This window comes from Periplaneta americana, chromosome 2, assembly GCF_040183065.1.
Source record: "Periplaneta americana isolate PAMFEO1 chromosome 2, P.americana_PAMFEO1_priV1, whole genome shotgun sequence".
In the NCBI taxonomy this organism is placed as follows: domain Eukaryota; kingdom Metazoa; phylum Arthropoda; class Insecta; order Blattodea; family Blattidae; genus Periplaneta; species Periplaneta americana.
The window spans coordinates 27,916,619-27,940,331 of NC_091118.1; the positions used below are offsets into that span (position 1 = coordinate 27,916,619).

Here is a 23,713-nt window from a genome sequence, read left to right on the forward strand (position 1 = left end):
AAGGTGAGCCATTGTTTTTATCTTTAATTTTGTCCATTCCAATTTTTAAAAGGGTGGCCGGGTAGCTCAGTTGATAGAGCAGCTGACTACGGACTGGAAGGTCCGGGGTTCGATACCTGGTGGTGACAGGATTTTTTCTCGTTGCCAAACTTTCAGAACGGCCCCGAGGTTCACTCAGCCTCCTACAAAATTGAGTACCGGGACTTTCCCGGGGGTAAAAGGCGGTCAGCGTGGTGCCGACCACACCAGCTCATTCTAGTACCGAGGTCATGGAAAGGATGGGGCTCTACCTCCATGCCCCCCAAGTGTCGGGGATACCTTTACCTTTTACCAATTTTTAAAAAGTCCTTTTTTCAGCAATGTCCTCTTATTTTAGGTTCCATGTCCTCGTATAGAATTTCTTGTCATGGTAACCCTGGTCCTAAACCCGTACGGAATTGAGTTTGCCAGACAGATAAAGGAAAGAAATTCCATAACTTGTTTGTGTGAATCAGGTTTTGCGTTGGAAACTGCCTATATTTAACTGTACATTTGATATTTTGGAAGCTTTATGGAATAACTCGTGTATGACAATTTTAACATTGTGTGGCACGCCCGTAACGACGTGTCTAGCGAACACGTGTTGTCTCCTAGACTGCGCTTATCGCCACATAAATTACATTTATGGTTCCCAGCGCCACGTTTATTGTTGCACACGGCAGTTACGACGCTTCTGACCTCGCTGCCGCCTACAAGCGAGGTCTCCGTATCCATTCTTTATGTGTTGTTAATACAGTTCCGCTTAATCGGTCGCAGACTTTGATGTCAGTGATGACATTGTTCACAGATCTATAACTGTGATTTACCTGCCCACTGTAGCTATAGTGGGATCCACTTAACATTCGTTCCTCAAAAGATAATATCGCCGTCTTTGCAGTGTTGCCAACTGTTACCAGGATAGGCGGAATAATGGGTATGGGGTACTGCCGCCCCAGCACGAGCTTTGCTCTTTCGAGGTATTTTAATGTAACGTTTTATGTATATGTTATGTGTTATTATTAAATAAATAAATAAATAAATGAATGAATGAATGAATGAATGAATAAATGAATAAATAAATCCCTTGCACAGAATGTCAAGATCAGTCAACAAAAATATGAAAGAGGATATACGAAATAACGGAAAACATCTTTAAGGGTGTGATACCAAGTGAAAATTGAAATAATGAACATGGAAAGTAAGAAAATTAAAAAAAAATGTATTAGGTTTTTATCATCTCATGAGGGTTTCCTCAAAATTGGATCAGCGTTTATCGTTGTATCAGTTTTTGTTGTATGGAGGTTCGACTGATTACTATGCAAAATAATAATTTTCTTATTCAAACAAAAAAAAAAAAAATTCTCTCAACTCTTTTTTTTCTGTTAACGTTAGAAAATATTGAATTCAAAAGATTTTTCTTGCTTTTGTTTATGATTAAGTTTCTATGCTTAAATTTACGAATTAATGTCTTCAGATCATGCGTCTGGAATATAATTTAAATTTCTGAATGTATAAGAATTTCTATACCTCATTTGAGGAATGGAAGCACTGTAATGTTTCTTTTGTAACAGCCTGTACTCATGTGTTAGAAGTCTGCAGGTGTTCAGGCCGCCACTTGGAGAAATATGAATAACATACTGCACAACAATGCAGAAAACAGAAAAGTGATTCCGGTATAATGTGTAAACTTAAAGACGAGATTAAATAAAATAATTAGATAATAATAATAATAATAATAATAATAATAATAATAATAATAATAATAATAATTATTATTATTATTATTATTATTATTATTATTTTGGGCGGCTGGGTAGCTCAGTTGGTAGAGCAGCTGGCTACGGCCTGGAAGGTCTGGGGTTCGATCGTAGGTGGTGACATGTTTTTTTTCTCGTTGCCAAACTTTCAGAACGGCCCCGAGGTTCATTCAGCCTCCTATAAAATTGAGTACCGGGTCTTTCCCGGGTGTAAAAGGCGGTCAGAGCGTGGTGCCGACCACACCACCTCATTCTAGTGCCGAGGTCATGGAAAGCATGGGACTCTACCACCATGCCCCCCCAAGTGCCTTCATAGCATGTTACGGGAATACCTTTACCTTTTTGCTACTACTACTACTACTACTATTGTTATTATTATTATTATTATTATTATTATTATTATTATTATGACGTGAATATGTTAGGAGAAAATACACAAACGATTAGGGAAAACACGGAAATTTTACTTGAAGCAAGTAAAGCGATCGGTTTGGAAGTAAATCCCGAAAAGACAAAGTATATGATTATGTCTCGTGACCAGAATATTGTACGAAATGGAAATATAAAAATTGGAGATTTATCCTTCGAAGAGGTGGAAAAATTCAAATATCTTGGAGCAACAGTAACAAATATAAGTGACACTCGGGAGGAAATTAAACGCAGAATAAATATGGGAAATGCGTGTTATTATTCGGTTGAGAAGCTCTTATCATCCAGTCTGCTGTCGAAAAATCTGAAAGTTAGAATTTATAAAACAGTTATATTACCGGTTCTTCTGTATGGTTGTGAAACTTGGGCTCTCACTCTGAGAGAGGAAATTAGGTTAAGGGTGTTTGAGAATAAGGTGCTTAGGAAAATATTTGGGGCTAAGCGGGTTGAAGTTACAGGAGAATGGAGAAAGTTCTTCACCTGACATAATTAGGAACATTAAATCCAGACGTTTGAGATGGGCAGGGCATGTAGCACGTATGGGCGAATACAGAAATGCATATAGAGTGTTAGTGGGGAGACCGGAGGGAAAAAGACCTTTAGGGAGGCCGAGACGTAGATGGGAGGATAATATTAAAATGGATTTGAGGGAGGTGGGATATGATGATAGAGAATGGATTAATCTTGCACAGGATAGGGACCGATGGCGGGCTTATGTGAGGGCGGCAATGAACCTTCGGGTTCCTTAAAAGCCATTTGTAAGTAAGTAAGTAAGTATTATTATAAAAATGTACAGCCTGATAATAGATGTACATATCAGACAAAACCTCGTTCTATCTGCCCTAGGTATCCTCTGCTCTCTTCTCCGGGCCTCGCCAACAGAGTGCCGATAGCTGAAGATCAGACAGCAGCTGTCCCGTCACACTTAACAATAGTGGTGTAAACCCGTTTTCTTCACAATTGCGAAGTGTGGCTGGCTCAGTTCTGCGGGTATACGAGGATGAGTTTCGTTGCATTGCTTCCAAAAGTATCTGCGGCGCGACGGAATTTGCATAAACTCAGCCATAAAAATGCTCTTTTTTACACCGATAGGATTGTATTGTTCCCCCTGTTTACATTGTCGTTACGTGGTTTTCATATTTAAACATATATACAATTTCTGAGGGTTTTGTTATAGCAGATGTCCACCTCCCCTCTGCTTGAAGTCCGGTCTGAAACGTGCCGCAGGACTTCTTTATCAATACCTTTGAATTAACGTCGTTCCATTACAGACCTTTTGTCCAGGTGTACTGCGTCTGTATATGGTTGCAGTCTACGCAAATGCGAAAGCACAGCTATAACGCTACCTGAATGCGAAGGTTATGAGTTCGAATAACGTTTAAGGCACAGAACATGAATGAATATATAATAGGATGCGAAACTTACTGAGTTTCCCGTAACATATGCTAGAGGCGCTAATGTAGAAATTGTTCTTGCTGCCATCTGTTGGACGGTGGAGAATTTATTACATCTAGCAGCGCACCAAGTAGCGAAAACAAAAACTAATTACTCCATGCATTTAGCAGCGCACCTGGTGAAGAAAATGTTAAACTATACAGAAAATATTCCTTCCCTCCCACCCTCATCGATATTCTCAACTAACCCAATTTAAAATAAGACATTTACATTTTTATTCCTCACAGCATCTTCTACTGAAAATTCTTACCGGGGCCAACAGAAAGATAAAAGAGACGATCTATTTTACATTGCCCAATTAAAATATAACCAAACAGAGAAAGAAAATTAAGCAAAATGTTAGATAATTGGGATTGTATTCTTTGGGTATTTAGTGTACAGCGCAATGAAAAAGTCTGCAAGAACTACTTAGATAGTTCAATTTATTATATTACTATTACTTTACAATACATTCAACAACACTATTTTTACAACGTCCATAAACATCACTGTTTAACATACACTACTTATACACACACTTAGTATCACTTTATATTCACTCATTAGCAAGTTCCTGGCTGCCATCTTTCTTCTCGAGCATCGTCTGTTCGTCTCGAACGAACATAGAGTTAGAATAGAATTATACTAACTCTTATGTGAACGAACGGATAAATAGAGAACTCTGGGTAATCTATCCAACACGTAGTTTTAATGTTCACCACTCACGACGTCGGGCGCTGATCATCTTATTTGAACCCCCTTCCGTCAGATGGTGCTGACCGCAGTTTCGTATCCTATTATATATTCATCCATGTACAGAAGTTTGTCCCTTGTAAATGCCTAATAGATTGTATTGTCTAGTGTTGAAGATTGAACATCATGCGAAGCCTATGCCACAGGTTTCATTATAATCGTTGTTGTTGTTTAGTCAACTGTCCGAAGACAAGTCTGAACCTCGCAAGTGATACCAAGAAGACACCACTTATGAGGCAACTAGGCCAGTGGTCAGTTCCTTTCCCCCTCCATTGCATACATCGCCCACTGGCTACATATTGCACTATAGTCAGACTTCAGATGCATACAAACAATTGTTCTTCCTCTGACACATGTCGTCAAGTGAGATGTACTGCCTGTTAATAGATGTACATATCAGCCAGAACCTCATCAGAGGATTAATAATAATAATAATAATAATAATAATTATTATTATTATTATTATTGTTATTATTATTATTATTATTATTCATTCATAGATTTCTGCCCAAGTTTACTATATTTTCGTTTCGTACAATATTCTGATCACGAGACATAATGATATATTTATTTTAATAGTACCTTATGCGTATGTGTAAGAAATTAACTGGCAGGAAAAAAAAAAACATTTTTGTTAAAAATGTGGCTTTGGACTATTTCATACTCACCCCTTCAATTGTTTCTAGATATTCCTAAAATGTGAAGTAATTATTTCAAATATTTTTCTTAACTAAAGCCAGATAGAGGATTTGATGAAGAATCGTAAGCTGCCTGTGATCGTTGGAGGCACCAATTACTACATAGAGTCACTCCTGTGGAAAGTGCTGGTGGAGCACACGAAAGCAGATACTTCTTGGGACCATCAGGAGCGGTCGTCAAGGATACAAGAAGCTATCAACAGTGCAGAAAGCGCGGTGTTGTCTGAAGATTTGAAGTGCAGTGACGAAGTGTTATTAAGTGATAAAAATGTCAAATCCCGTGATACAGTTGATGAACGTGGTACAAAGTGTCAGAAAAAAGCGTTAAATGGTGATGAGGGAGAGTCGGAAATGAGTGCGAAGTGTAACCAAGTGCAGGATCAAGCCAGTGCCGTACAAAGTGTTGAGATTCCCTCTGGAGTGTTAGTGTGTGGTGATAGAAAGTGCCAGAAGCAATCAGATGCTTCAAATTCTTCAGCTGAAACATCTGTTGTGTCTCGCGGTCCAGATTGCAGTGCATCCGACGAAATATGCGCGAAAAGTGAAGTTGATTGTGAGTGCCACAAGGGTGACAGCAAAGTGATGAGTGCCGAATCAGAAAGTGTGCATAGAGAAAGTCAAAATGTTTCAGTGGGTGAATTAGAACTCGTTTATGACAGGGATAGGAAAAGATTACGGGAGCAGCCGGTTGATCTGGACCCCTTGAACAAGAAGCCCAGACTGCAGGATGCTGACCTCGACTACATGGATGAATCTGCCCTGGAAGATGTACCGAGTCTGGAACTGCACAAGAGACTCCAAGAAGTGGACCCCGACATGGCGCAGCAACTTCACCCCAACAACAAGCGCAAGATTATACGGTGAGTAATTGTCTTGTGTTTTTACTATACAGGGTGTGCTATTCCATATGAAATCGATCAGTAAAAAACCTCGCATTTTTTATACTCTAATTTTTTCCCTATTTATGCCAGGTACTGAGGAGAGTGCATTTTCAAAAATATACTATCGAAAGTCAAACGGATTTCGTATTGTTGAGCGACAAATTTAGCGTATTTTATAAAAACAAGCCTCTTTCAGCGCACAGAACTGTGGACCCATTTACTGCAGAACATTGAACGGGAGCTCATTTTGAAGCTGACATTTGGTAGGTTATGATAAGAATTAATACTTATTTTTATTGTACACAGAGAGACAGATAATCTGATTTTACTTAGTTTTAGGCTTTTTGCCAATTTGTAAAAATGTAAAAAAATATCGAGAAAAAACCTTGCATTAATAAGAGGGATTCGGCATTGTTTGGTTAGTGGCTCGGCAATAAGTTTCGAGGGTATTAAATAGATTATTTTCACACGCCTGGACTTGAACGGCGTAGTACTGCACGCACTGGCCGAGAGCTGAAGATAAGCGAGCGTTGGGCGTCATTTTACTCCTGTGTTTATGAAAACCTGTGATAAAGCCAGCATAGCTATGCGCTACTAGACGAAACATAAACTATTGGCCGGATTTTGTTCGTATTCAGTATCTACAAGTCAATTTATCAAGGAATGATGGACATGAAATATAATCATTTTAGTACTAGTCTGTCTGTGTACAGCGATTTCTACTAAACTATTGGACGGATTTTGTTCGTATTCAGTATCTACGAGTCAATTTATCAGGGAATGATGTACATGAAATATAATCACTTTAGTACTAGTCTGTCTGTGTACATCGATTTCTACTAAACTATTGGACGGATTTTGTTCGTATTCAGTATCTACGAGTCAATTTATCAAGGAATGATGGACATGAAATATAATCATTTTAGTACTAGTCTGTCTGTGTACAGCGATTTCTACTAAACTATTGGCCGGGTTTTGTTCGTATTCAGTATCTACGAGTCAATTTATCAAGGAATGATGGACATGAAATATAATCATTTTAGTACTAGTCTGTCTGTGTACAGCGATTTCTACTAAACTATTGGCCGGGTTTTGTTCGTATTCAGTATCTACGAGTCAATTTATCAAGGAATGATGGACATGAAATATAATCATTTTAGTACTAGTCTGTCTGTGTACAGCGATTTCTACTAAACTATTGGCCGGGTTTTGTTCGTATTCAGTATCTACGAGTCAATTTATCAAGGAATGATGGACATGAAATATAATCATTTTAGTACTAGTCTGTCTGTGTACAGCGATTTCTACTAAACTATTGGACGGATTTTGTTCATATTCAGTACCTACGAGTCAATTTATCAGGGTTTGATACACTTGAAATACAATACTTTTAGTGAAACTTAAATTTATTTTGTTCTATTTTTTTCATTTTATTTATCCTACACGCTTTAACATCTGTGGTCATATCGCGTGTTTAATATCTGTGGTATGCCAGTAGGTCGTTTTTATTATTGACGAGTTCCTCTTTCTATTGGTTGTTGTAGATGGCTTGTTCTCATGTAATTGATTATATATTTTGATTAGTGTTTATGATATTGGTGATTGAGGCTGTGACGAATCTTGACATGTAAATTTCCATCCGGCATTTATCTTTGTGACTGAGGAAACCATGAAAGAAATCCAGTCAGTTTAGTCGGCCACGGGGTTTGAACCTGGATTCTTCCGAATGCGAGTTTCAAACACTACCGTCTCAGGCAAACTCGCTTGATATGTGCGTAAGATCACATACTAATTGTGCAATGCAGTAAGAACAAGGCCAGCGATGTTATTCGTTTTTTCTTACGTAGAATAAACCGAAAAATTAAATTGATTATCCATCGAGATAAATAGGCTTTGCTAATGGAAAGTAATTACGAATGTGTATTTAAATATTTTTACTTTGAGTTGCGAATTCAGCTTATTTCTACGTCCTAGTGATGGAAAATAGGGTCGCCGTTAGGAATTGGGAGCTCCTCTCGGTAATCTTGCTGGGATTCCCAATTTTTTTCTAAGTTTCAGAGAGATGGCAGCGGAGTCAATAATCAGTAACGTAGCAGGGAATGTTGAAGCGTGAAAAATACCAACACTTAATAAAATCCAGCGAACCATAAACTTTAAAAGAGGCGTGTTGAATGCATTGACAGGGGGGCGAAATGTGAAGTGGGGCTGGGGGGGGGAACCTCACTATTTGAAGCGAAAGAATGACGTTAAGAATTCCGTTTCCATTGTTCTAGTATTGTCGTTTTGACCACTATAGTTGATTTCTTAGCGAAACACGTTTCTAGTTTATAGCATCTTCACTTTGACGTGCTACATCCTGTTTCATTGTTGGCATTCTCATTCCTACAGTATGATACGTTCTATTTGTGATAAAGTATTTTGACTTATAAAGAATTAAAACAAAAATGAGACTAAGAGAAACAAAATAGAAAAGTTTGTAGAATGCTAGGTTTGCAGTGAAAGAGCTGTATGTATAGAATCTGACAATAATTTAACATTCAAACTCCAGAATACAATCATTATTAATTCTGCAATTCGAAATTATTCACACAAGACGTAAGTGAAGAACTGAAAAAGACAATAGCAATGGCAAAGGAAGCTTTTAATAGAGAAAGGAACATCATTTATTTATTTAACCTAGTAGAGATAAGGACATCAGGCCTTCTCTTCCCCTCTACCAGGGGATTACAACTACAATATTAAGAATACAATTACAATTATAATTACAATTAATATTAAATTTACAAATACAATAAAAATCGAAGTACTGAAGGTTTAACTGATTAATAAAAGCTAGACAGTTTATTGTAAAAGTTAAGAAGAGGGAAGCGTTTCTTTTATTGATTAAGTAAAAATTAATCCTACACTACGCAGTAAGAAAATGCTTAATAAGCTTGCTTTTGAACGCTACTAAATTCCGACAGTTTCTGATGTCACTGGGTAGGGTATTCCACAAGCGCGAGAGCGAGATTGTGTATGATGTTGAATACGATGATGTCTTATGTGTTGGTATGGCTAGTATGCGGCTATTTTGCGTGCGTGTGAAGAGATTATATGATGACAGGTAACTGAAATGGGACGCAAGGTAGGTAGGTGTAGAGGTGTGAAGGACTTGGAAAAGGAGAACAAGAGAATGGAAATTTCTACGTTCGTTAAGCCGTAGCCAGTTTAGAGTTTGGAAGGATGGGGTAATGTGGTCAGCGCGACGGACATCGCAGACGAAGCGAACACAAGTATTATGCATCTTTCTTTTATGAAGTGGTTTGTGTGGAGTGTAGCATTGTATGGGGCAGAAACATGGACATTACGACGAAGTGAAGAGAAGCGACTAGAAGAATTTGAAATGTGGATATGGAGAAGGATGGAGCTTGTGAAGTGGACTGATAGAATAAGAAATGTAGCTGTGTTGGAAGGAGTGGCTGAAGTAAGAAGTATGCTGAAACTGATGAGAAAAAGAAAAAGGAGTTAGTTGGGTCACTGATTGAGAAGAAACTGCCTTCTGAAGGATGAAATGGTGAACGGGAGAAGAGATCGGAACAGAAGAAGATATCAAATGATAGACGACAGCCACCGGCGTGGCTCAGTCGGTTAAGGCGCTTGCCTGTCGGTTTGAAGTTGTGTTCGGGCGTCGGTTCGATCCCCGCTTGGGCTGATTACCTGGTTAGGTTTTTTCCGAGGTTTTCCCCAACCATAATGTGAATGCAAATTAGGCAATGGCGAATCCCCGGCCTCATCTCTCCAAATATCATCTCGCTATCACCAATCTCATTGACGCTAAATAACCTAGTAGTTGATATAGCGTCGTTAAAGAACAAACTAAAATAAATAAAAAAAATAAATGATAGACATATATTGATCATACGAGGAGACAAAGAGGAAGGCAGAGAATTGAAAAGACTGGAGAATGCTGGGTTTGCATGAAATACCTTCCCTTGTGCAGAACACTATGGATGAATGAATGCCGTAATGCATAATACTCTATAATTAATTGCATTTTTATAGTTATTGTATTTTGTGTCATAGAAATTACATTTTAGCTACATAAAATAATGGGCCTATTTTTAGCTACTTGAAGTTGTATTTTTAGGTGCCTAAATGTATGTTTTTAGTGCCTGTTTTAATACATTCTGAGCCTATTTTAGGTGCCTAAAATCCAAGGTCTAGTTATTATTAAGAATTTTGTTTTGTATACCTGTAATTTGTGCAAGATCTTCTGTAACGTAGGCTAGATGAAATTTTCAAGGAAAATGACTAGCCTACGTTCATTTATTTTGTGTAGTGATGGCTAATTTGAGTTGTTTTGCTGACATTAAGACAATTCTGGCACGTAAACTTCTCTGAAGGTTGCGCTTTCTCATACAAAGCAGTTTAGACGTCAAGCTTGGTGATTACTGTCCGATTTGTTTACGTTAGTTGCTAGACTAGTGTGTGAATAGCTTGGGAATGTTGCTATTTCCGATCGTACCAATAAACTGTATATAAATGTTGGGATAGAATTATTGCAGCAGGTCTATAAAAATGTTACATCTGTTCTGTTGAAGCACCTGGTCTGATGTGTAAGTTTTGAAAAGGTTGAATATCGTTGATAGCAAGGTTAACAATTATTTGAGAATAGTATGTGGCCTTTGTGGTAGGTCTATCTACGATAAATTTACCGGGAATGCTACACGTGAAATACATAATTTTGAGTTAAAAATTACAAGGTCCTTAATTGTAATGAAAAATTAAGAATAGTAACAATGATTATTAGAGGAGAAAATTTCGCTCCGGCACCAGTGATCGAACCCGGATCCTTCGTTCTACGTACAATTGCTCTAACCACTGAACTACGGCGAAGTTCATTCCACAGCACCGGATCGGATCCCTCTCCTCTAATGTTTTTCCCTTTGTGGCCTGATTCCAAGTTTGACATACATGTTGACATATTAAGTCAACTGCTATTATACAAGGAGCGCACTCAATTGAGTTACTTGGTGGCCAGGATTCCACAGTAATATGCACTGTTGGGTGAAGAATCTACGTAAAGTTTAATAATAATCATTGTTGCCATAAGAGGTATCTTCTGTAGTCCTGACCGAAAAGTAATATTTACGTAGATTCAAGAATAGTAACTTAATGTTCTTCGTTTTTGTTTACAGTAGAACCTCTGTTTATTCGAAATAAAGGTGGCGGAGCCATTTCGGATAATCGATGAGAAATATTTGCGGTAAAAATGGGAAGGAAAAGAGATTATTATTAAGGATGTAAATTATAAACAAGAATTCAATGAATTTAATATTGTAATTCCACATCACTTTTACATCCATTCTTTTTTCTCGACATCGCACTAGCGTAACTAAAAAAACAAGACTACCGATAGGCCTAACTGCAACACCACTAAACGAATGAGAAATTGGGAAATTCCCGGAAAGGCGGGAGTGAGGGTGGCGAAAAGAACGTCTCACTTAACGGGACTGGTCACACCCGGTTAGAGCTGAGACGAGATGTTATGGCACCAACATGCGCGAAGTTTTAAATTGCCGGCCAGCAGGGTAGAGGAGTGGGGGTTGTTTGGGTTACGGTTCTCAAGCTCAGAGCGGCAGGCATATGCGTTTCATCTCTTTCTAAAAACATTGGTTTTATCTTAGTATCACCACTTTCCTACTCAAGAGTCTGAAGGTACTTAATGGAATTATGCCCGCTATTCCATCTTTACATTCTTATTCTCCGTCCGAATCAGACGACTGATCTGTGCTGGAATCAGATGTCCCTAAGTTTATGGAAATGTTCTAAAAAATACTGTCCATCACGTGCTCAATTTCAATGTAATTATTCTCTACTTTCTTCACATAATCATACACTGATATCCATTTTTGGAAGAAGCGATTGCAGAGTCGGCATCTGCTTATGCGTAGCGTAGAAATTATAAATGAGTCTTCTTATGACTTCCTCATCAAAACTGTCTACAGCTGCAACAATTTTCTTCTTCGGCTGTGATTTTTCCGGACTGGAGAAAGATCTGCTGTTCCTGCCTCAATATTTTCCCTTCTTTCCTGATTCTTGCCAAAGTTCGCTTTGAAATACCAGTGGCAGCCAGTACTCTTGCACACACGCTTTTCAATGGAATTGGTATTCCGTTTACAGCCTCTTCTGACATGAATTTCCATACATTGTATGCTATTTCATATCCTTGACTATGAACTACTCTATGATTTCACACCTTAGACAATGCCATAATGAGGGCGCTCAGAAGGACAATGTTTTCAGTATTAGCAATAGCGGTAGTAGCAGAACTATCTGAACACTCGGAATGCTAGTAACCAACTGACCCAACACCCCTCCAGTTGTGTGTGAGGGCGAGTCCAAGCAAACGAACTAAAATGCGTCCCTCGCGCCGGTGCCATAACTTCTCGTCCGGGCTCTACTATACAAAACAAGTGTTTGGTGGATGGAGTGGAAAACAGATGTAGCATTGCTGTGAGGGCATTGAGACTTAAATTTCTAGCCTTGCTGTGTACGGGATGAACAAAATATTGCAGGAATAGAAAAACATTGGCTGTTGTTTTTTTGCGCCGTTGTTTCGCATAAGCCGGATTTCGGTTAAGAGGGGTTTTACTATATTATTATTATTATTATTATTATTATTATTATTATTATTATTATTATTATTATTATTATTATTATTGTTATTATTAATGACCTATTATTATTCTTCTTACATCTTTAATCTGCGTTGCAAACAGAGCTATCAATTCCTTGATCCTAGAAACGTGACCTACTTTAGTGAAATTATTATTATTATTATTATTATTATTATTATTATTATACTTCCCCTTACTCTACATATTTAATCTCCAACCGAAACAGACCCTTAAATTCCGTGATCCTAAAAATGTGACCTACTTTAGTAAGATTATTATTATTATTATTATTATTATTATTATTATTATTATTATTATTATACTTCCCCTTAGTCTACATATTTAATCTCCAACCGAAACAGACCAATTAAATTCCGTGATCCTAAAAATGTGACCTACTTTAGTAAGATTATTATTATTATTATTATTATTATTATTATTATTATTATTATTATTATACTTCCTCTTAGTCTACATATTTAATCTCCAACCGAAACAAACCAATTAAATTCCGTGATCCTAAAAATGTGACCTACTTTAGTGAGATTATTATTATTATTATTATTATTATTATTATTATTATTATTATTATTATTATTATTATTATTATACTTCCTCTTAGTCTACATATTTAATCTCCAACCGAAACAGACCAATTAAATTCTGTGATCCTAAAAATGTGACCTACTTTAGTGAGATTATTATTATTATTATAATTATAATTATTATTATTATTATTATTCCTCTTAGTCTTTAATCTTCATCCGACATCCGAAACAGGCTCATTAAATTCCGTGATCCTAAAAATGTGACGTACTGAAGAAAATTCTGGTTGAATTTAGAAATATATATATTTTTTTGGTACTGCAATAGCCTTAAAAAAAGATCGTCTATGAGGATCGAGGAATTAGGATAATAAAATACGCACGTGTATGGAACTCCAACAGCTGTGAAGTTGCGACGTCAGAATGTTACACTTTCTCTATTGCGTATCAAGTATAAGAAGTGTTATCCAAGTTGACTCATTACATCAGAATGGACGGACATTAAGCGATTAAGCGGTTCTATAAAATTCACAGAATTCTGGGCATGATTAACTAATTAAGAAAATAACGGTCTAGTTTCTACTATCCTGCATCCCGCTATAATTGCGAAACGATTACTATTTTTATAGTCACCTCTATTCACAGCAGAATAATGAGTGCCACTATGATGACACATAATTTCTCATTGCACGATTCACGCGTTTCAAAATATTTCAATTTCCTTTATCATGTCGCAAATGATATGGTTTACACAGTGAAGATTGACTGATTCGAGGCTGAATATGATATTTTAGACTTGTATAACTTACGGTATGTAAAAATAATTTGGCCGCGAAATCAGGTGGCCCGGGTTCAAATTCCGGTCGAGGCAAGTTACCTGATTGAGGTTTTTTCCGGGATTTTCCCTCAACCCAATACGAGCAAATGCTGGGTAACTTTCGGTGCTGGACCCCAGACTCATTTCACCGGCATTATCACCTATATTTCATTCAGACGCTAAATAACCTAGATGTTGATACAGCGTCATAAAAAACCCAATAAAATAAAAAATTAATACAAATAATTCTGTAAGCAATAGTCGATTTTGTTTTAGGAAAATATTTCTCTTCCACAAAAACAATAATTTACATCGCATCACAAATAATAATAATAATAATAATAATAATAATAATAATAATAATAATAATAATAATAATAATAATAATAATAATAATAATCTCACTAAAGTCACGTTTTTAAGATCACGGAATTTAATGGTCCTGTTTCCGATGGAGATGAAAGATGTAAGAGGAATAATGAAAATAGTAATAATAATAATAATAATAATAATAATAATAATAATAATAATAATAATAATAATAATAATAATAATCCCATTAAATAGGTCACTTTGTAGGATCACGGAATTTTATGACGTAACAAAATTGGTCTGAAAATGATTCAGTCGATCTTCTGGCATGACACCCTAGTACTGGAGTGTACTTGTAGACATATCACGTAAAAAATGTACTTCTTCAGATTGTTCAAAGGGAATATGTCTATCCACTTTCTTAATTATGTAGAGCTCATCATAATATTTTGGTACTCATTTCAAAGTTTGCTTTTGCTCTAATCAAAACTTGAAATTTGTCCATTCTGCCCTTCTTTTTTTACCGCGCATCATATAAAGAAGGTAGCGTATTAACATTGATTTAATACAATTTTTCATTGAAGTAAAATGTCAACTGTTTTGGCTTCTAACGTCTATATTCGATGTAGCCTACACTAATAGAAAAATGAAAGGGTTAGGTTATCGGAAATTACATTGATAACTTATCATTCGACTTCGATTGCCATGAAAATTCCTACGTCATATGCGATAAACTGAAAATGTGAACGAGTCCATTTTTGTTTCATATGAGGGGAGTCCGCATATATAGGCTACATAAGCTATTTGGAATAGTTTATTATAATCCAAGGAGATTGCGAGAATTGCAGTGTACAAAGTGCAATCAATATATTTTTGAACTGCACTTGTATTTGTTGTACATGCATGCGCGTGTTATTGAAGGTCATTGCTTCCAAGCCTGCTGAGTCAGTCTATCTAACACCGTCAGATTGTCTTTAAGAACCGAGTTCCTACACGTGATTTTGTGCAAACTTGCCAAGGGCCTACGTATTGCGATTTTTCCTGGAATCTCTCCTTAAACGTCTTAAGGCTAGTCTTCTTCTCTGCCTTTCAAGTGATGCATTTAGTATGGATTGCAGGCGTTGGCTTGATTCTAGATCATACTGTGCATACATAGCCTACGTAAGTGTTCTGCCCAAGAGCAGGTCTTTCACTGCAAACCCAGCATTCTCCAATCTTTCCTATTTTCTGCCTTCCTCTTAGTCTCCGCATATTATCTGCATTAGTCTCAACATATTAAAATAAAAAAAGAACAGGCTTAACAATCTTCGTGCACATTTGGCAGTGGCTACTTATGAGACAACCCCTAATTTTTAGACCATACTTAGTTATGGCTTTTAAGGAAACCGGAGGTTCATTGCCGCCCTCACATAAGCCCGCCATTGGTCCCTATCCTGTGCAAGATTAATCCAGTCTCTATCACCATATCCCACCTCCCTCAAATCCATTTTAATATTATCCTCCCATCTACATCTCGACCTCCCTAAAAGTTTTTTTTCTCTCCGGCCTCCTAACTAATCCATTTCTGAATTCGCCCATACTTGCTACATGCCCTGCCCATCTCAAACGTCTGGATTTAATGTTCCTAATTATGTCAGGTGAAGAATAGAATGCATACAGTTCTGCGTTGTGTAACTTTCTCCATTCTCCTGTAACTTCATCCCTCTTAGCCCCAAATATTTTCATAAGAACCTTATTCTCAAACACCTTTAATCTCTGTTCCTCTCTCAAGTTTAACAACCATACAGAGCAACCGGTATAATATAACTGTTTTATAAATTCTTTCAGATTTTTTGACAGCAGACTAGATGACAAAAGCTTCTCAACCGAATAAAAACAGGCATCTTCCATATTTATTCTGCATTTAATTTCCTCCGTAGTGTAATTTATATTTGTTACTGTTGCTCCAAGATATTTGAATTTTTCTACCTCTTCGAAGGATAAATCTCCAATTTTTATGTTTCCATTTCGTACAATGTTGTGGTCACGAGACATAATCATATACTTTGTCTTTTCGGGATTTACGATAATAATAGTAATAATAATAATAATAATAATAATAATAATAATAATAAAAATAATAATGTACGTCGATACGTCTTGAAATTGGGAATGGTAACTGTTGAGGTAGTTTGTTAAGAAATCAATATTGTCCTACTGACTTACAATAATGACCTTCTTTTAATATCTCTTGCTTCGCTCTTCGGTTTGAAGCCAAATTGACACACGTGGACTTAAGTACCAGATAAGGTGATGAGAGAGGCTTGCGTAAAGTCTATCGTGTTCCTTTTACGGACAAAAAAAAAAACCGCTAGTGAAAGTTCAGTAGCTTATATTTATAGACAATTCTAGAAATCTACATCCAGTTTTTTCCTTCATTTTTCAAACGAATTATGCGGCGTTGCCAAATTGAAACCAGCATGAATATATTTCGCTTTTGAAAGAGAATTATTGAGAGTCGTATTTGGGCCAGTGAATATAAATGGAGGAATTGTAAATACAGTACAGTAGCGAGTTATAAGACCTCTATAAAGGTGTGAACATAATAATTTATATGAAATACAATAACTGTAATGGGTTGGTCCTAATATAATATAACTATAATGTCCAATGACTAATCAATACCAGGAGAATACTTATCTATTAGCATGCCTGACCTTGAAACGAGCGGGCCCGTGTTGAAATCCAGATTACTTTTTGTGGGCACACTTGAAATAAATTGTGTACAAAATTATCCACAAACCTTACAAGAGATGAAAATGAGCATCACTGCTGCCACCCAGAATGTAGACATCGAAGTGCTCCATAAGGTTGTTAGGAACATGGTGAAATATGGGGTGAAATGCATTGAAACGGAGGCAGGGCTCCAAAATGGACATTGTCACGAACCGAAACGCTGTATGTATGTATGTATGTATGTATGTATGTATGTATGTATGTATGTATGTATGTATGTATGTATGTATGTATGTATGTATGTATGTATGTATGTATGTATGTATGTATGTATGTATGTATGTATGTATTTATTCACACTCCAAATGGGTATATACCCAGTGGTAGTGGTAACTAATTACACTCAGTAATGATAATTAATAATAAACACAACTAATAAAAGACAATAATTAATAATATGAATAATAATAAAATAATAATAATAATAATAATAATAATAATAATAATAATAATAAAATAATGCTAATAACAAGGAGCATCCTAAATTAAATGAAGCATGGTCACTTAAAATAACATAAGTGTTATATATAATGGAAGAACAGTTAGAAGAAAAGCAGTTTGGCTTCAGAATGGGAAAAAGTACGAGAGATGCAACTGGATTGCTACGAACATACGGCGAAAGATACCTAGAGTTGAATAAAGAAGTGTATATAGAATTTGTGTGCGTAGAAAAGGCGTTTGACAGAGTGCATTGGAATAAACTGATGGAGATCCTAAAGAAAATTGGCGTGGATTGGAAAGAGAGAAGGCTGTTCATTAACCTTTATATGAAACAACGAGTCGAAGTGAGGATAGGAGAAGAAATGTCAGAAGAATGTGAAATAGGGAGAGGAGTACGAGAAGGGTACCCTTTGTCACCTACCGTGTTCAACATGTAGTTGAAGGATTTAGTGAAGAACTGTTTTCAGAACATGGGAGGAGTGATAGTAGGAGGAAGAAGAATAAAGTGTGTAAGATTTGCTGATGTTATGGAGTTGTTAACAGAAGAGATGATGATACTAAGGGATATGCTACTGTAGTTAAATGACAGCTGTGAGAAGTATGGAATGCAGATAAATGCCAACAAGACGAAGACCATGGTCATAGGAAGAAAAGTAAAGAAGGTAAACTTGCGAATTCTAAATGATGCAGTAGAGCAAGTGGACAGATTCAAATACTTGGGATGTACTATAAGCAATAACATGAGCTGCTGCCAGGAAGTCAAAAGGAGAATAGCATTGGCGAAGGAAGCTTTTAATAAAGAAAGGAACATCTCGTGCGGACCTCTGGAGAAAGAACTATGGAAGAGACTAGTGAAGTGCTTTGTGTGGAGTGTAACATTGTATGGGGCAGAAACATGGACATCACGACGAAGTGAAGAGAAGCGAATAGAAGCATTTGAAATGTGGATATGGGGAAGGATGGAGCATGTAAAATGGACAGACAGAATAAGAAATTAAGCTGTGTTGGAAAGAGTGGATGAAGAAAGAATGATGCTGAAACTAATCAGGAAGAGGAAAAGGAATTGGTTGGGTCACTGGCTGAGAAGAAACTGCCTACTGAAAGATGCACTGGAAGGAATGGTAAACGGGAGAAGATTTCGGGGCAGAAGAAGATATCAGATGATAGACGACATTAAGATATATGGATCATATGAGGAGACAAAGAGGAAGGCAGAAAATGGAAAGATTGGAGAAAGTTGGGTTTGCAGTGAAAGACCTTCCCTTGGGCAGAACACTAAATGAAATGAATGAATGAACATGATGGAAGAAAAAAAATTCCTGAGAATGTTTGCTTATGGGTTGAGGTTCTTTTAGTCTCATTAACCCTGCGCGATTGTTGAGAACCTCAATAATACTCGATGCAGAATCAAATCTGTCAGTGGCATGCTGCAATTGTGTTTCACAAATTAGCGAGAGCTTTTACGAATGCTATACCGATAATACAGGGACTTCATTTTATTTTTACTTCAATTTTTATTGTACTTCAGTTTTTGAATGCACTTCACTCCCACCCCCTCTACTAGTAAACTCCCAACCGTTCTCCACACAGAACTCGCGTTTTCCAGTGGCGAAAGAGCTTTCAATATTGAATCATATTTTCGCACAGGTACTGTCGTCCGTTTGTCTACGTCGCATCTCGGTTTCCCCCACCTGCTTCTGTTCGTCCCTCTATAAAGTTTAGTTGCTGGGCTGTCGTAGCTCTTTTCTGAAAACATTAATTTCTGTTAGGAATTGGACGTCTGCGTAATATTATACAACTGTTTAAAATAACTTAAATAAAGGGGCCTCGTTAAGTAATTAACTGTCACGTGGTTTCCCCCTTTTTCTACGACCCTGCGACAAAACCACTTGGACGGACAGTAGATAGTATGTCTGAGTAATTTTATCTTTTCGGATCGGGCAGAAGTGAAGATTGAATTTACAGTATGTAAGGTACTCTTTTATAGAGTAGGTACAGAATTATTTCAACATGAGTTACTCGTACGAAGGACGAAACTGGTAATTGGAATTAGGTACAATAGTCTATAGTGCGATAGTATGCACAAAATAACTGAAGCCTGTATCGAAATGAAAGGCCACCATTTTCAAAAATGTGTTTAAATATCCATATTATGATTATTTTTCAATTTAACTTCATTCCCTATATTGTATGCTAATGTGCTGTAGACAGTATAATATACACTGCATAATGAATACATCCGAATGGATAGCTCAATTCGTGAGTAAAAACACTCATTGTTAATACTGTACTGTATTTTGATTAAACAAAAACCTAATTAAAATTATCAAACTGAAAATCGCGATATTTCCTAGTTTACATAAATGGATGAACTACTTTTCTTTCCTCCTATACCTAGTAAAGTGATTTGTATTTTACGCCAGTATCATCGAACTCCAGTCATGGAAGAGGGAGCAAGCGGTGTTTCCGGTTCTAGACCTTTAATCCAAAGATATAGCCAGGTTTAATATTAAAAATGTTAGTAAAAATAAAATGATGTCCCTCTACAATAAAACATTACAGACAGTATCGTTGTCATTATTTTTAACAATTTAATTGAAACGACTGAAAAGTGTATTGAAATAGAAAATCCAATTAATGACAAATTAAAGGGAACCGAAGCGGGCGATAGTAATTTCTTACGAGACGGAACGGAAAGGATCCCGAAATTCACGAACCGGATCGCCGTTCTGATCTGCTTCGGTCCATTTCGAGGCCTGAATGGAGGGACATCAAAGGGGATCCTCTTTTAAATTGAAAGCGCTGTATAATGCGTCTTTTATTTTAAGCGAGATTCAGTGTCGTCGTCATGGAGACCTTCGTGTTAGCCATTTGTCTTGATTGGTTCGTTCACCGCGGGGCTTTGAGCTATCTGCAGCTATCTGTGAGTACAGATGACGTGCGTCGGATTTATGTAACTTGTTGCTATCAGTGATTGAAGAAGAAGAAGAAGAAGAAGGTCAGCTCCACGCGCGTGCGGATAAGTACGGCTTCACCCAACAACACATTGACCTACGCAGATAGCAAGACCTGGATGTATGTCTACTGCAGTGCCAATATTGACCCAACCTGCTGAAACGAGAGCTGATATATAGTGTGAGACAAACAGTGTACAATTCGTTAGAAATCGTGCCAAGTGATTAGCTTGTGGAGAGGTTGACTTATCAGACGGTAGATACGTCGTTTTTGCTTTGTTTCGTGTTCTCTGCTATCACGTGTCTTTACACAGTAATGTTAAATCGGAATTTTGCCATCACTTTTACAGGAAAAGCGAAAAAAAATATATATATTTTTTTTAGTTGTTTATTTACCGATGCTGTATCACCTACTAGGTTTGAATAATTTCAAGGGAAAAATTGTTCCGGGATCGATACCCGGCCCCGGAACAATTTTTCCCTTGAAATTATTCAAATCTGCTTTACAGGGAGCTTTACCTAAAAGACTAGATTTGCATAATATATACGTCACTGTGTACGTTAACAGAAAACCACAATTCCAAGTCACACAGAGATTGTGTGCACTCGATGTGGGTCTCTGGCGTTTCGTCAGCCCACGCGAGTTATGTGGATAAAAAAGGGAAAAATTGAGACGGTATCAGGTGGAGTTCCCGGGTAGCTCAGTTGGCAGAGCCTGGTACGTTCAACCAGAGGTCCCGGAATCGATACCCGGCCCCGGAACAATTTTTCCCTTGAAATTATCAAATCTGCTTTACAGGGAGCTTTACCTGAAAGGCTAGATTTGCATAATATATACGTTACTGTGTACGTTAACAGAAAACCACAATTCCAAGTCACACAGAGATTGTGTGCACTCGATGTGGGTCTCTGGCGTTTCGTCAGCCCACGCGAGTTGTGTGGATAAAAAAGGGAAAAGTTGAGACGGTGTCGGGTGGAGTTCCCGGGTAGTTCAGTTGACAGAGCCTGGTACGTTCAACCAGAGGTCCCGGGATCGATACCCGGCCCCGGAACAATTTTTCCTTTGAAATTATTCAATTCTGCTTTACAGGGAGCTTTACCTAAAAGGCTAGATTTACCTACTAGGTTGTTTGGCGTCGATGTGGTTGGTGATAGCGAGGTGATAATTGGTGGGTTAAGGCCGATGATTCGTGATAGATTACCTGATATTTGCCTTACTGTTGAGGAAAACCTCGGAAAAAATCCAACCAGGTAATCACCCCAAGCGGAAATCGACCCACGCCCGAGCACAACTCCGTATCGGTACTGTACGCCAGCCACGAGAAAGTCTCTGCGGAATGAGACGAAGCGGGGTAATGCTGTGAATGAATGTTGATGTCATAAGATGTCATAAGATCACACACGTGGGTACTCGTATCTCTATTGGCTAGCTCTCACAGCATAAACAATAACATTAATAGATACATATTTATACTACCCTAGTTACAAAATTATATCACTGTTTGTCTCCTGGTCTTTTAATCCCTCCATACAGGAAATAACATATGCAGGAGAGCGCATGATTTTTAAACTGAGGAACTAATACAATATTTTTATAGATTCACTGTAGATAGCGATTTTGAAGAGAAACACGTCGATTTACTTTCCGAAGGGGAAGTTGATTTTTCTGTGCCATTCTTTCGCCCACATCTTTTACTTTTAAAATTGCACTCCCTATCTTCAAACACATCATTTGAAAGGGGATTTATCCATTAGTACCCCCTCAGGTGAGGACACTGACTGGGACTATCCTTGCATGCAGGCCGCTCGGCTGGACACATTGTACTACCCAGAATGGAATGTTGTGCATGCCCTAAGGCACCCCGTACTACAGATCCCCTTCGGGCCGCCTCCGAACTCACTTAAAGCCAACACGATCGCTTTACCTTTCCGCGTAGGCCTCACCGTGGTCCCTTACCCCCGGTCCTACGAGTTACCACGAGCCCATGGTGCAAAGCACTACCACCAACAACTAATGGCCACATATCCACGGGATCCAAGTTCGGCAGCAGCCCGCAGTCGACTCTACATCGGAGCAAACCAGAAACCTAGGAAGAAAAGAAGATGGTGACGAAAGAGGGGATGTGTAATTATGATGGCATAATGAATCCCGAGATCCAACGCGGCAAGTTATCCAGCAGTTTTGCTTCGATTGGTTGAGGGAAAACATCGGAAAAACCTCAACCAGGTAACTTGCCCCAATCAGGATTTGAACTCGGGCCCGCTTTTTTCACAGACGTCGATATATTAAAGGGGAGAATAAACCCTATCCGCTTGCAATAATAATAATAATAATAATAATAATAATAATAATAATAATACTACTACTACTACTACTACTACTACTAATAATAATAATAATAATAATAATAATAATAATAATAATAATAATAATAATAATAATAATAATAATAATTCGGCTCATTCGTTTCTGAGATAGAACCAGAAGCTTATCATTCAATTAATTGAAGTTTAGTATTATGAAGATACTGTGCTATTACTGTGTGTACTAGAGAACAAACCTGTTGTTTGGTTTGACTTGAGTTCCTGTTACTTTAATTGTCTGGCGGGTTTATAGACGCTTTAACATTCTAAGTCATATCGTATGTGGAGTATCTTTGGGTATTTAAGTATCAGTAGGCCGTGAACTGTTGTTGAGATTCTATTGTCAATTTTTATAAAGGGATGAACCGAATTATTATTATCACGATCGATCAGTGCCACAGTTGCAGTAATGCGGTCGTGAAGTTCCTGAAGGTTAACGGGAAGTGGGGATACAAAAACTAGTCCTTCACATATCCCCACAAGGAAAAATCGCAAGATCTGATTTCGTGGAATTATAACCACAAATTTTCATCAATTTTGTAATTATCTGTAAGTAACATGAATTAACATAAGCAAAATTATTTGATTATATTACACTAAAAGGAGTTGTAAAAAATAAAAAAAAGGACAAAACAAAAACTTCACTACGGAGATTCGAACTGTCTGCATAGAAGTTAAGTAGTTTAACCACTGCGCCACGCCAAGAATGCCGTGGAGGTACAGGAAAATGCTGTGTTAATTATTTTATATGGTTGGGTTTGAAGAAGTGGAACAAAATTTACTCAGCATTGGTTTTGAACTTCCTCTTCTGAATCGATGTACCTTTTCCTCAAAATCGTGTCCCTTGCACACCTAAAATTATTAAAGGTGGAATGT

At 37.4% G+C, this 23,713-nt stretch overlaps 1 protein-coding gene across 1 annotated transcript in view; it reads left to right on the plus strand.

Annotated features, from left to right (window-relative positions):
• The window catches only part of LOC138691325 (tRNA dimethylallyltransferase), a 536,598-nt gene that overhangs the window by 145,265 nt on the left and 367,620 nt on the right, over window positions 1-23,713 (plus strand). Inside the window, exon 3 of the mRNA XM_069813208.1 lies at window positions 5,132-5,949. Within this exon, the coding sequence (XP_069669309.1) occupies window positions 5,132-5,949 (818 nt within the window). The remainder of the gene's footprint in view (window positions 1-5,131; window positions 5,950-23,713) is intronic.